The 11,638-nt window shown below is 46.0% G+C and overlaps 2 protein-coding genes across 2 annotated transcripts; one reads left to right on the plus strand and one right to left on the minus strand.

Annotated features, from left to right (window-relative positions):
• Positions 1–459: 459 nt before the first annotated feature.
• On the minus strand, positions 460–3,602 carry LOC6605613 (G patch domain-containing protein 1 homolog). Its single transcript, XM_002030395.2, has 3 exons — positions 3,477–3,602; positions 2,023–3,417; positions 460–1,964 (listed from the first exon to the last, which is right to left on the minus strand). The coding sequence occupies exons 1-3, from the start codon at positions 3,532–3,534 to the stop codon at positions 562–564; spliced, it is 2,856 nt and encodes a 951-aa protein (XP_002030431.1). The 5' UTR covers positions 3,535–3,602; the 3' UTR covers positions 460–561.
• Positions 3,603–4,014: 412 nt separating this feature from the next.
• Positions 4,015–9,046, plus strand: LOC6605614 (dynactin subunit 1). Its single transcript, XM_002030396.2, has 4 exons — positions 4,015–4,165; positions 4,274–4,338; positions 4,403–5,821; positions 6,342–9,046. The coding sequence occupies exons 3-4, from the start codon at positions 4,472–4,474 to the stop codon at positions 8,787–8,789; spliced, it is 3,798 nt and encodes a 1,265-aa protein (XP_002030432.1). The 5' UTR covers positions 4,015–4,165; positions 4,274–4,338; positions 4,403–4,471; the 3' UTR covers positions 8,790–9,046.
• The last annotated feature ends 2,592 nt before the right edge of the window (positions 9,047–11,638 follow it).

An 11,638-nucleotide genomic window follows, 5' to 3' on the forward strand; every position in this document is an offset into this window, starting at 1 on the left:
TGAGCTGAGAGCACCTGGCGAAGCACACGCCGAACTCAAAACTGAAGCTGGTCCCGTCTTTTGGCCAAGAGCCTCACTCTCGCTCTCTCTCTCCGGATGTTAACAAAGGCAGGTGAGAGCGGCGGCTGCAGCGGAGAGCCAGGTAGCTCTGATTTTTTTGACCAAATGATCTACCTGGGTGAACCGCGCCACAGAAGCCCATGGTAAAAAGATCCAGCGAATATCGTAGCATTGAAGAATCTCTTTGACACCATAGAGTTCCGATCGAGACTCAATTCCTCCCAATTCCAATTGATATTGGAAACTGTACAGATTAACAGTTCCGGGTTTACAACTATTTAAACGAAGTTGATCTTAAGAGATCTTAAGACTTATAAAAACTAAGGTTTGGATCATTCACACTTTAAACACCAAACTGTAAACGGTTTGGTAATAGCGACAGTTGAAAGAAAAATACAGTTCAATTTGACCAAGCCCAATGTTTAATTAACCATTCAGTGATTGACTTTAAAATGGAGAGAAAGCCAAATCATTTTATTTACTACTACATACTATTTACAGTCAGTGTTTGCTCTTCTTCTTCTTGGCCTTGTGCTTGGATTTTTCGCTCTTTTTCGATTTTTTCTTGTACTTCAGCTTCGATTTCTTGGACTTTTTCGAGCTGGTGCTCTTGTGCGACTTCGTGGGCTTACTGAGTTTGGATCTCTTGTCCTTGCCAGCAGAAGAATCGGAGGATGAGGATGCGTCGCTAGAACTAGCATCGCTGTCTTCGCTGTCGGATATGCATTTCTTTTCCACCCACTTTTCAGCTTTGCGCTTTTTAGGCGCGTGCTGCTGCCACAGCTGTTGTAGTCTGGCGTCAATATTAGTCTCTGCCCGAATCTCTGGAGCAGCAGGCTTTTGAGGAGGTGCTGTCGGCAACTTTGGTCCATAAATATCCTCGGGCGCCACCTCAGCCATTGCCAACTCCCTATCGTTTCTCAGTCGCTCCGATAGTGGTTTGTATGCGATTTTCAGTTTGTTTCCCTCGATTGGAGCAAATTTTGACGTTGCTGGTTCTTTTTCAGTATCCTTTTTCTTAGGACTAAATAGGGAAGCAAAGATTCCTCTGGGCGGCGAAGTGTTTCTCAGGACATTTTGGGCGGCAGCTGAGGTGGTCGTTGTTAAGGGTAAGCCAAAAGACTCTTGCAGGATAGCTAATTTATCCTCCTCTGATGGTTCCGTCTCTTCCTCATCGCTGTCCTCGAAGATGCTTTTGAACAGCTCCACTTTCTCTGAAATGGGTTTGTTGCGGGATTCATCCACAGCCTGCTCCAAGGCAGTTTTCGGCACGAAAGTAGGCTTAGACGGCTCTTCTTTTGTATTAGGTTTATTAGGTTTATCCTGTATCTCAGCTTCTGGTGGAGGAGCTGGTGGTGGGGATGGGGGTTTTTCTACCTCTTTCGGAGTCAATTTTTCGATATGCTTGGGAAAAATAGAGGGAGTTTCGAAGTTTGCTTTAGTGTTTACGGATGTCTCTAGATAATCAAATACTGAAATTTTTGCCTTAGCTTTCAGTTCCTTTTCCGGTTCCAGCATGGCACCACCAAAGGGCTCGGCTATATTGTACCGCTTGCACAGCAGTGCGGTGGGTTTCCACATGGTCTTGGTCCTCTCCATCACGATCTTTCGCTCCTCCGGCGGCTTCTCTTGCTCCTTTACTTTCTCTGCTTGAACATTGGCTTCCGAAACGAACCTGTCGTTCATAAGGCCAACTAATGGTCGATATATCTTTGCCGCCTGGATAAACTCCTTCTTCTCCATCTCCCTATCCCACAGAGATAGTGTAACCGGTTGCATTCTCGCCAGGAACTCCGTAACTTCCTTGTCATCCGTAAGCTTCGAGGATACGAATTTCTCATATCGCAGCTGCTTAGCTTCATCAGCTAGAAAAGGTTTAAAACCGCTTGAATTCATAGCGGATGCTGAAATAATTGAAATGTTATAATATAATAATTTCTAGGCACTATCAATTTTGCTTACGCAAGTCCTTCGTCTTAAGTGCCGCTTTCTCTTGTATGGCGGCATTTGCCTCCTTTACTTCCTTGGCTAGTTCAGTTTGCTGCTCCTCGCCATTTTCGGTGATCACTCCGCCCTTGGTGAAGCCCTCAGTTCTGGCATTAATGCGTTCCAGTAAAGATTTACCACGATCCTTGAAGGGATTCCGTTTTGGCTGCTCTTCCGCAGTCTTTTCCTCTTTTTTCTGCTCGCCTAAGAGCTGTGCACGTTGATCCGGATTGAGATCGTGTCTTCCCAGACCAGACCTTTTATACTCTGAGGCTGCCTCCAGTTTCTTGGCTCTATCTTTGTCCATCGGTGCAAAGCGGCTTCGTCGCTGCAGCCAGTTCCTGGGCAGAAAATCCCTAGGTAAATCAATAGCATAAGGCTTCTGCAGCACTGCCGCCGAGTTCTCCTCACTGAAGCCATCGATGACATGACGCTGTTGGACATGTTGCTGCTTTTTTTGCTTAGGTTTCTTGTCCGCCAGGGAGAAATCGTAGCGCGTCATATCATCGCGGGCATATATATCCTCGTCCTCTTCCTCAAAGGCTCCCACTCCGAAGGCTTGACCTCGTATGGATAGTTGCTTTTTGTTAGCCTGCGCCTCCATCTCATCAAAAAGATTGATGTGTTGCATAGGCTTTGCAGAAGAAGACGATTTGGACAGAATGGGATCGCGGTTAAGACCAGAGTAGCTCATACCAAAGCGATTCTCCTTGGGGGTGTAAAAGATCGGCTCGTAGTCGTCCGGAGCAAACGTAATATCTTCATCGTCTTCGTCCTCAGTATTGCTATCTTCTTCTCCCTTTGTCTCTTTATGAGATGGTAGTCCCTCTGCGCCGTAGTGTTCCAAAAGATACTGCTCCTTGGAATTTCTGGCCGTAGCTTTGCGCTTCTCCTTTCGAGTTTGCCGCGGACCCACTCCTTGGCCGGGTTTCCAGCCCATGCTTTTAAGTATTCGTACGGCCACCTTATCTCGAACCGGTCGTAGAAGTTGCTCCAGCACTGGAAGACCTGGTATGGCCCCGACACCCAACTCAGGCTGCATTAGCTTTCGGCGCCTCTGGCCAGAACGTTGCTGCTGCTCGTCCTCATTGGCGAACTCATCGCGCGTGCGAATGCCTTGCGGTGCGATGCCAAACTCGCCCAAATCCTCTTGGTCCATAAAGTCTTCCGGTTTCAGCTGAGCCTTCGATGAAGCCCGCTCGCCCCGCGAGCTTTTAAAGGTCTGCGGCGTCCAGCCCTCCTGTGAGCCAACCGTGTTCCAGAAGCCTGCACTGAAGCCGCCGGTGAAGGCTCCATGGAATCTCCGCTTTCCATTTTCGTCCCTCACAATTTGATCCTCGATGGCCACTGGCTTTTTAGCCGGCACAACATCTGTAAAAGAGGTTTTAATGGTGTTGGGATAGCTGGTAAATATTTATTCCAGTACTCACCCTTCTGCAAGGCCGGCAGAGGAGTTCCAAATCGGTGTAAATGCTCCTCCTCGTCCATTCTATGCTAAAAATGCCATATATTAGCGAAACAATTTGTTTGGTCTGGGCGACAGTGGGTGCACACCCCTTCACAAATAACAGCTGACTGGAGTGTTCGCCTATCGGTCACGTTTTGCTAAAAACTGTGACAAGAACTTTGATATGTTTGAGAAACGAAATTATTACAAAAATCGAAATAAGAAATAAACTTATTTACTAAATCAAATTAAAAATTAAAAACTACAGTAATACTTTAAAAAATGTTACATTAAAGAAATTTATAATACGGGCGGATTACTTGTCTTCTGTGCAATGTTTAAGAACTAAATTGTTAAAATAACTTTTACCTAATTATTTATCAATCTGATATATTAAAAAAACTTCTGAAAAACTAATGAGCAATATATCAATTACTATTAATGTTTAACTGACCATTGCAATCACGGCTTTGAGTAGCGATATTATTTGCAATCCGACAGGTGAGTTCTGCCATCTCTAGTTCAATCGCACGGTCACACTTCAGACATTGCAAATATTTTAGAAAAACTATATCGTTGCAATTTTCAGCTGCCTGCGACGGAAATACTGTGCAAATGGTAAGCGCAACGGCAGAGACAAATAAAGGCACACCTATCCGATTGGAAAACCAGGTAAATACCGAGAATTGGACCAGTAGGGAGTCGCGACAGACTGGAGCTACCTGTGCTGCCTGTATGGGTGACTAATGATGTCAACATTTTCTGTTTTCTCTCCTCAAGCCGACGGCCATTTTTGGCTAGCTAAGACGTGATTATTGGCCCGAAAGCACAAGAAGTGCAGCGCAGTAAGTAGGCTGGCATTCCGTGTCCAGGGAACCCGATAACCACTGCCTTATTCCCAACGAACAGCAATCATAAGCACATCAGTTATACCCACATCCTGGTCTCATACACGCACACAAACACAGCGAGAGCGAGATGTCCGAGAAAAACCTGAAAGTAGGCGCCCGCGTCGAGCTGACCGGCAAGGATCTGCTTGGCACGGTTGCCTACGTGGGGATGACCAGCTTCGCCGTCGGCAAGTGGGTGGGCGTCGTGCTGGACGAGCCGAAGGGCAAAAACAGCGGCTCTATCAAGGGCCAGCAGTACTTCCAGTGCGATGAGAACTGCGGCATGTTTGTGCGACCCACCCAGCTCCGTCTGCTGGAGGCTGCACCTGGCAGCAGGCGCAGCATCGAGGATGTTAGCGGGGCTACGCCCACGGCTGCCCAACCCACAAAGGCGCGGCTGAGCAGCTCTCGCACCTCGCTCTCCTCCAGTCGCCAATCGCTGCTGGGTTCCCGCACCCAGTTGACCACTTCTCTGAGTGAACGCACTGCCTCCAGCAGCAGTATTGGCCCTCGAAAATCCTTGGGTCCGCAAATCAGCAAGGATAAGGAGTCCTCCAGCACTTCATTGGCAGAAGGAGCCCAAGGAGCAAACGGTGGCAACGGAGCCGCTTCGCATGCCTCCTCCAAACGGGCTTCCTTCGTGGAGACGGGCTTCCTTGAAATACTTAAGCCGCAGTTCACGCCTTCCCAGCCACTGCGATCGCCCTCTTTCACCATGCCCTCCAGCTCCGGTGCCGAAGACAAGATCGCCCTGCTGGAGGCACAGAAAACGAGCGCCGAGCTGCAGGCTCAGCTGGCTGATCTCACCGAGAAGCTGGAAACTTTAAAGCAGCGCAGGAACGAGGATAAAGAACGGCTGCGGGAGTTCGACAAGATGAAGATTCAGTTTGAGCAGCTTCAAGAGTTTCGGTCGAAAATCATGACTGCTCAGGCTTCGCTTCAGAAGGAGTTACTGCGCGCCAAGCAGGAGGCCAAGGATGCAATCGAGGCCAAAGAGCAGCATGCTCAGGAAATGGCAGATCTGGCAGACAATGTGGAGATGATCACGCTGGACAAGGAAATGGCCGAGGAGAAGGCCGACACGCTGCAACTGGAGCTGGAGTCCTACAAGGAGCGTAATGAAGAGTTGCAAGTGGATCTGGATCTCTTACGTTCGGAGATGCAAAACAAGGCCGAATCCGCCATCAAGAATATTTCTGGCGGCGAAGATTCGCCGGGCCTCTCTACTTATGAATTCAAACAACTGGAGCAACAGAACATTCGTCTGAAGGAAACACTAGTGCGTCTGAGGGATATCTCTGCCCACGACAAGCACGACATTCAAAAGTTGAGCAAGGAGCTGGAGATGAAGCGCTCTGAAGTCACCGAACTGGAGCGCACCAAGGAGAAGCTTAGTGCCAAGATTGATGAACTGGAGGCTATAGTCGCCGACTTGCAGGTAAGCAATCAAGGATTAGTTTAAGTAATTTAAGTGCTCACTGCCCGCCCTCAATTGGCTTTCCCACACTCCGAAGAAAAATTTCACGGCTTTTCCAGCACCTATTGGCTTGCATTAGTTTCGCTTTCATTATGCCTATTAATAAGAAGATATCGGCTAAAAGATTTATCAAATAGGCAATTTTAACGTATGAACTGTAGGTTTTCCTTGAAACGCTTTCTATTATTGCCTAAATAAGCGCACAGTTATTACGCTGGGTTAACATCTCTAGGCACTTTTGACCGATATCTTCAGTTTACATGTGTAATATATTTTGCATAAGGTCAATCTAAAGATAAACTTTTTCATTGCATTTCTTTTTGCCGGCCTGCCTTTAAACCTAATAATTATCGCGGTTCAAGGAGGTAAATTGTGTAATTTAAACTTTTTCCCAGCCAAAATTTCAATCATATTCCTCAAGCGTTTCGTTTTTAAATGAATTTCAAAAATAAACAAACTAAATATATTTATGTTGTCCCAGGAACAAGTCGATGCTGCACTTGGTGCCGAGGAAATGGTGGAGCAGCTGGCTGAAAAGAAAATGGAATTGGAAGACAAGGTAAAACTGCTCGAGGAGGAAATTGCCCAATTGGAGGCCTTGGAGGAAGTGCACGAACAGCTGGTGGAGAGTAACCACGAACTGGAGTTGGATTTGCGCGAAGAATTGGATCTCGCCAATGGAGCCAAAAAGGAGGTGCTGCGAGAGCGGGATGCTGCAATCGAAACCATCTACGATCGCGATCAAACCATCATTAAGTTTAGGGAACTGGTACAGAAGCTGAACGACCAGCTTACAGATTTAAGGGATCGCAATTCCAGCAACGAAAAGGAGTCGTTGCAGGACCCCAGTTTGAAAATGGTCACCGAAACCATCGACTACAAACAGATGTTCGCCGAATCCAAGGCTTACACTCGCGCCATCGACGTTCAACTACGCCAGATTGAGCTGAGCCAGGCCAATGAGCATGTCCAGATGCTTACCGCCTTCATGCCTGAGTCATTCATGAGTCGCGGTGGCGATCACGACTCAATCCTTGTGATTCTGCTCATTTCGCGCATTGTCTTTAAGTGCGACATTGTCGTTTCGCAAACGAGAGAGCGTTTCCCACCAGTGGACGCGATTACCAGGGAGGCGGTGACCCAAGGCCATGCCGTGCAGCAGTATGCCTTCAAGTGTCGCCTGTTGCACTACGTCCACAGCCTGCAGTGTGCCCTTCACCAGATCCTCTACGGACTCAACAGCTGTCAACCGGATACACTCCTGAGAGCCGGAAGTTCCCTGCCCGAAATGGTGGCCCAAGAAAAGATAGTGGACGGTATTATCGAACTGCTGAAATCCAACCAGCTGGACGAGAACAGTACCACGGATAATATTGAGAAATGTGTGGCCTTTTTCAATGCCATGAACTCTGTGCTTTTAGCCGGTGAACAGCTCCTCAACGAGATTCAGATGATCCGGGACTGCGTTGCCTCCTTGGGAGCAGCTTGTGAGAGCATTCTCAGCGACACGGCCATTGCAAAGGTGATCATTCAAGAGGCGGGCGCCACCAGCGACTCAGTGCTGTTGCTCCAGTTCCTTAACGAGAACATGGAAAGCGTACGGCAGCAAGTTAAGCTGATCAAGCGTCGCTTGCCTAGCGATCAGCACGTGATCAAGAGCGGTCTATCGCAGCACAAGGTGGAGGCGATGCGTGGTCTAGCCCAGAACATCAGTCGCATCATGTCGGCGATGCACCAAGCCACCAAGCAGTCACTCGCCGCCATTGTCTCCACCATCGAGAGCGACAATGCAGCGGAGCACACTTTGGCCCAGGAGAAGTACTGGGCTCTGTTGACCGCCTCCTGCGAGCGCATTTACGAACAGGATGATCGCGGACCAACGCATAACTTTAAGACCTTGCTGGCGCAAGCTAACTCCGATCTTCAGCTCATAGCCCAACATCTGCTCGACAAGGAGTACGACATCATTTCTGCAGCCAATAATGCCAGTAATCAGCAGAAATCGGGTGCCCACAGCACGCCCATCACTCAGAGGGCGCAGCTAATCAAGAAACAACTGGAGCAGAAGAACGTGCTGGCCGCCACGCTAGAGAATCGCGAGGCGGACGTCAAACAGCTGAAGGTGGCAGCCAAGATGAAGCAGAACGAATGGAGCGAGATGCAGATCCGAAAGGATCTAGCGGAAAAGAAGCTAAGCGTACTGCAGAACGAGTACGAGCACGCAGTCGACAGGTGGAAGCAGAAGTACGAGGAAACCCGCTTGCAGCTGCAGCTTAAGGAGAAGGAGTTTGAGGAGACGATGGACCACCTGCAAAGCGATATCGATGCCCTGGAGAGCGAGAAGAGCGATCTGCGCGACAAGCTGAAGCTGAACTCGACTACAGGCAAGGTTCAGCCCGGTTCGGAATCCCACTCCCCGCACAATATATCGCTCGCAGGCACCAAGTCCACGCCTCCGGGCATCAGCAATGTAACCTACTCTGCTCCTGCCGGCACTGCTCCAGTGGTGGCCGAGGAAGTGGAGTTGCTGAAGAACGCCTTCAACCAGGAGCGCAACCAACGACTGCGTCTGCAGGCACAGGATATGCGTGCCAAGTTGTCCCAGTTTGAGCCCCTGCATGTGCCTCAGCCACAGGATCAGCGCATAACCGCCTTGGAATCCGAGCTGACCAGGATGAAGCACGCCTGGGTATTGTCGCTGCTGCAGGTGCGCTCGCAGGATTCAGTGAATGCCGGTACACGTATCGACGCCGTGGCACTCCAAAGGCGCAACCAGCCAGTTCCACTCAAGGGCGAGATCAGCTCGAAGGCTTCCCAGCTGGCCTCCGACATCCTGACGGAGTATCTGCAAAGGAAACCCCATCGTGCGACTCACGGACAGTTCGCCTCCTTTCCCACCGTCGATGTGAAGCGCGTGCTGCAGATCTAAAGCGGATGTACCGTGGCAATGGAATCGGGGTCAGGGGCAATCTGAATAGGATAGAATTTTATTTGTACTGCTAGCACAATTTCGGATTCCTCGCACAAGCAGCTTCCTCCAAAATCCAATAACACAGCTCCTCAAGACTCCCTGCTCCTGTGATGTGACCTAAACATGATAGCTAAACGAAGAGCAACTGAGAAATTATAATTCTACACTTAATTTATGTTTTTTGTATAAAGATTATAAACCTATTGTAAAACTAACTTTGTGTTTAACTCCAACAAAGCCTGTTCTGAAACTAAACTCAAGCGAACTAATACCGGTATTATCTATGAAGTATATAGCAGGGGAGAACTATGTGAAAGACATAACTAAACCAGAGAAACAAATCTAATTTGCATACGTGAGAATAAATAGTATATTATTATATATTAAAGGTAAATATATTTTGCTGATGTTGTATAACTCAAACTGAAGTGGCATTTTAATTGGGATTTAGGTAAAACAAAGGTTTGATATAATATAATAATAAAAGTAAAACTGTTACTCTATTGGCCTAAAAAAAACAGTTATTTAATGTTCATAAAATATCGGTTAGGCTTAGTGGAATAAATATAATTAAAGAAGCAACAAACTTTTTACCTATATCTAAAATTGGTGAAGTATTAAAAATCACTTCAAGATTTAAGGAAAATTGCTAAGCAGAATGACATTCTCATTTCACATCGTTCAAGTTAATTTCCCTAATTTAATTTAATCACAATTGGCCAAGCTCAGTTTAATTTTCGAGATCCAACTGGAAGACGTTTAAGCCAAGCAAAGAACCATAAACAAGCGCATGCGATCCACTTAAAGTCCACACGTGCAAAGAGAGTTGCGTGCTCTTAACTTTTAACTTTAAGAGAATTTGGATTTTTTGTAAGTTTTATTTCCGTTTGCTTGCCCAACAACAAGTACAAACGCAATATGCTTCAATGCCGCTCGGTTGCAGCAACAACAACGCTGCTACCAGCAATGACAACAACAGCTGCAATAGCAAGAAACTATTACATTAGACCAGGCCATAAACCATGATGGCCAAAATAGCCCCCTCCATCCCCTCCCTTCCACTGGGCAATCAGCAAACCCTTCTGCTTGAAATGTAAATTGAAAATAATTTTCATTTTCTGGCTTTTTCCCTGGCATCGCCACTGCCCCTTTGACTGACCAGGCCAGAAATCGGTGCTTCTTTTGACCCCATTCTGTGGCTTGACCTCTCGAGCTTAGGTTTTCCCATGGTGCAGGCAGAAATGAATAGAGGAAAGCATTTGCCATTACAAATAACCACATTCTCCATTTTAATTATTAAAATGTTTTTTTTTTAGTTAAGCTAAGCTAAGCTAAGCTAAATCTAAAAAGAATTTTATATATATGTATACTATTAATAATATATTTTAGCATTTTTTTTAAACATACATATAAGACTGATTTGGCTTAAACCTTTTTTTATAGACATATTGTTTTAGACAGTCTGCGCAAGATTACTTACATGTTTTTTAATGATATTTTTATAAATGTTTCTCATAAAATTAAAAAACGTGTTGGTAGACATTCGAGCTAAAAAATCGTTATAAAAAATAGAATAGTTCCTTGCCAGCAATCCGATTGCTGTACATTTGTGGAGCGGCTTCTGATGTGTGTCGCCTTGGTTGCGGAGCCCATTTGGCCAAAAAGTCATTCTCACGCCCAGCTCTCGGCCAGCATTTGACCTCTTTACGGTAGTTTGTCCGCCTGCCTTTTCGTTTATGGCCTGGCACTGGGTTTTGTAATACGGTTGCTGTTTACCTTTTCGGCCATAACATTTTTTTTTATTTTTTTGTTTTCAAAGCGCAACAGGCGGCTTTAAGCCGGACTTCTCGCTCTGCTTGCAGTGGCCGCCAAAGTGACAGATCCTTCACCAAATCACCGGAGTTCACTACTGTCACTGACACACATATCTGGTAACATACCTATTCTTCTCCAGCTCCAGTTCCACATCCAGTTTCAGTTCTTTTGTCGCCGCAGAAACCAAAACTTTTGACCATAAATCGCCCGGTAATGCCCCAACTTGTTGACTCATTCCGAGCGCTAAAAACAACATAATTAAAGACTTGATGTATGTGTGCACCCAATTGTGGTCAAAACGAAAAGTGGTATACCCTAAGAAACAGATTTATTCATAGGGAATTTACCTTGATCATTATCCAGAAAAAAATAATGGTATATGGTATTATGATATACTTATGTATACATCCTTATCAAACGTATATTTTTGAAGCTATCAAACTGATAAGTATATTTTCAAGGTGCATAAATCTATTGAATGGTTTATTTATTATTATATTATTATAATTTATTTATTATTAGAATTACGATTAATAAATGGAAATTATAAATTCATTAAATTTGAATACAGTTCTCGAGGTTTGTTTTTCATTCACTGTAATCCTTTAAGTGTAACAAAACCCATGGCCATGTGGAATTTCTATGTTATTTCTGATTTGCTTTGAAAAAAAGTGACACCAAGATGCCAGAAAAGTTAATCAACCTCCCATAAGAGCAACGCTAAAAAATAAAGCAGAAGTAATTAAAGAAAAAAACTGCGATACAATGCAGAGCAAAAGCAAGACCGAAACCAGTTTAGGTGGGATATGGCTATGCTATAGTACAGATCGGCATGGTAGCCGTGCCCCAAGTTGGATGAATGGATGGCTGGAGTGTCGAGCTCAACAAGAGCGAGAGTGTAAGACAATAAGGCAGCTCAAGAACACTTGATTGCAGGTGAACTGCAGCATGGAAACCGGAGATGAACGGAGCCACGAAGAATTCCAACCAGA

Source organism: Drosophila sechellia, chromosome 3L, assembly GCF_004382195.2.
Source record: "Drosophila sechellia strain sech25 chromosome 3L, ASM438219v1, whole genome shotgun sequence".
Lineage (NCBI taxonomy): Eukaryota > Metazoa > Arthropoda > Insecta > Diptera > Drosophilidae > Drosophila > Drosophila sechellia.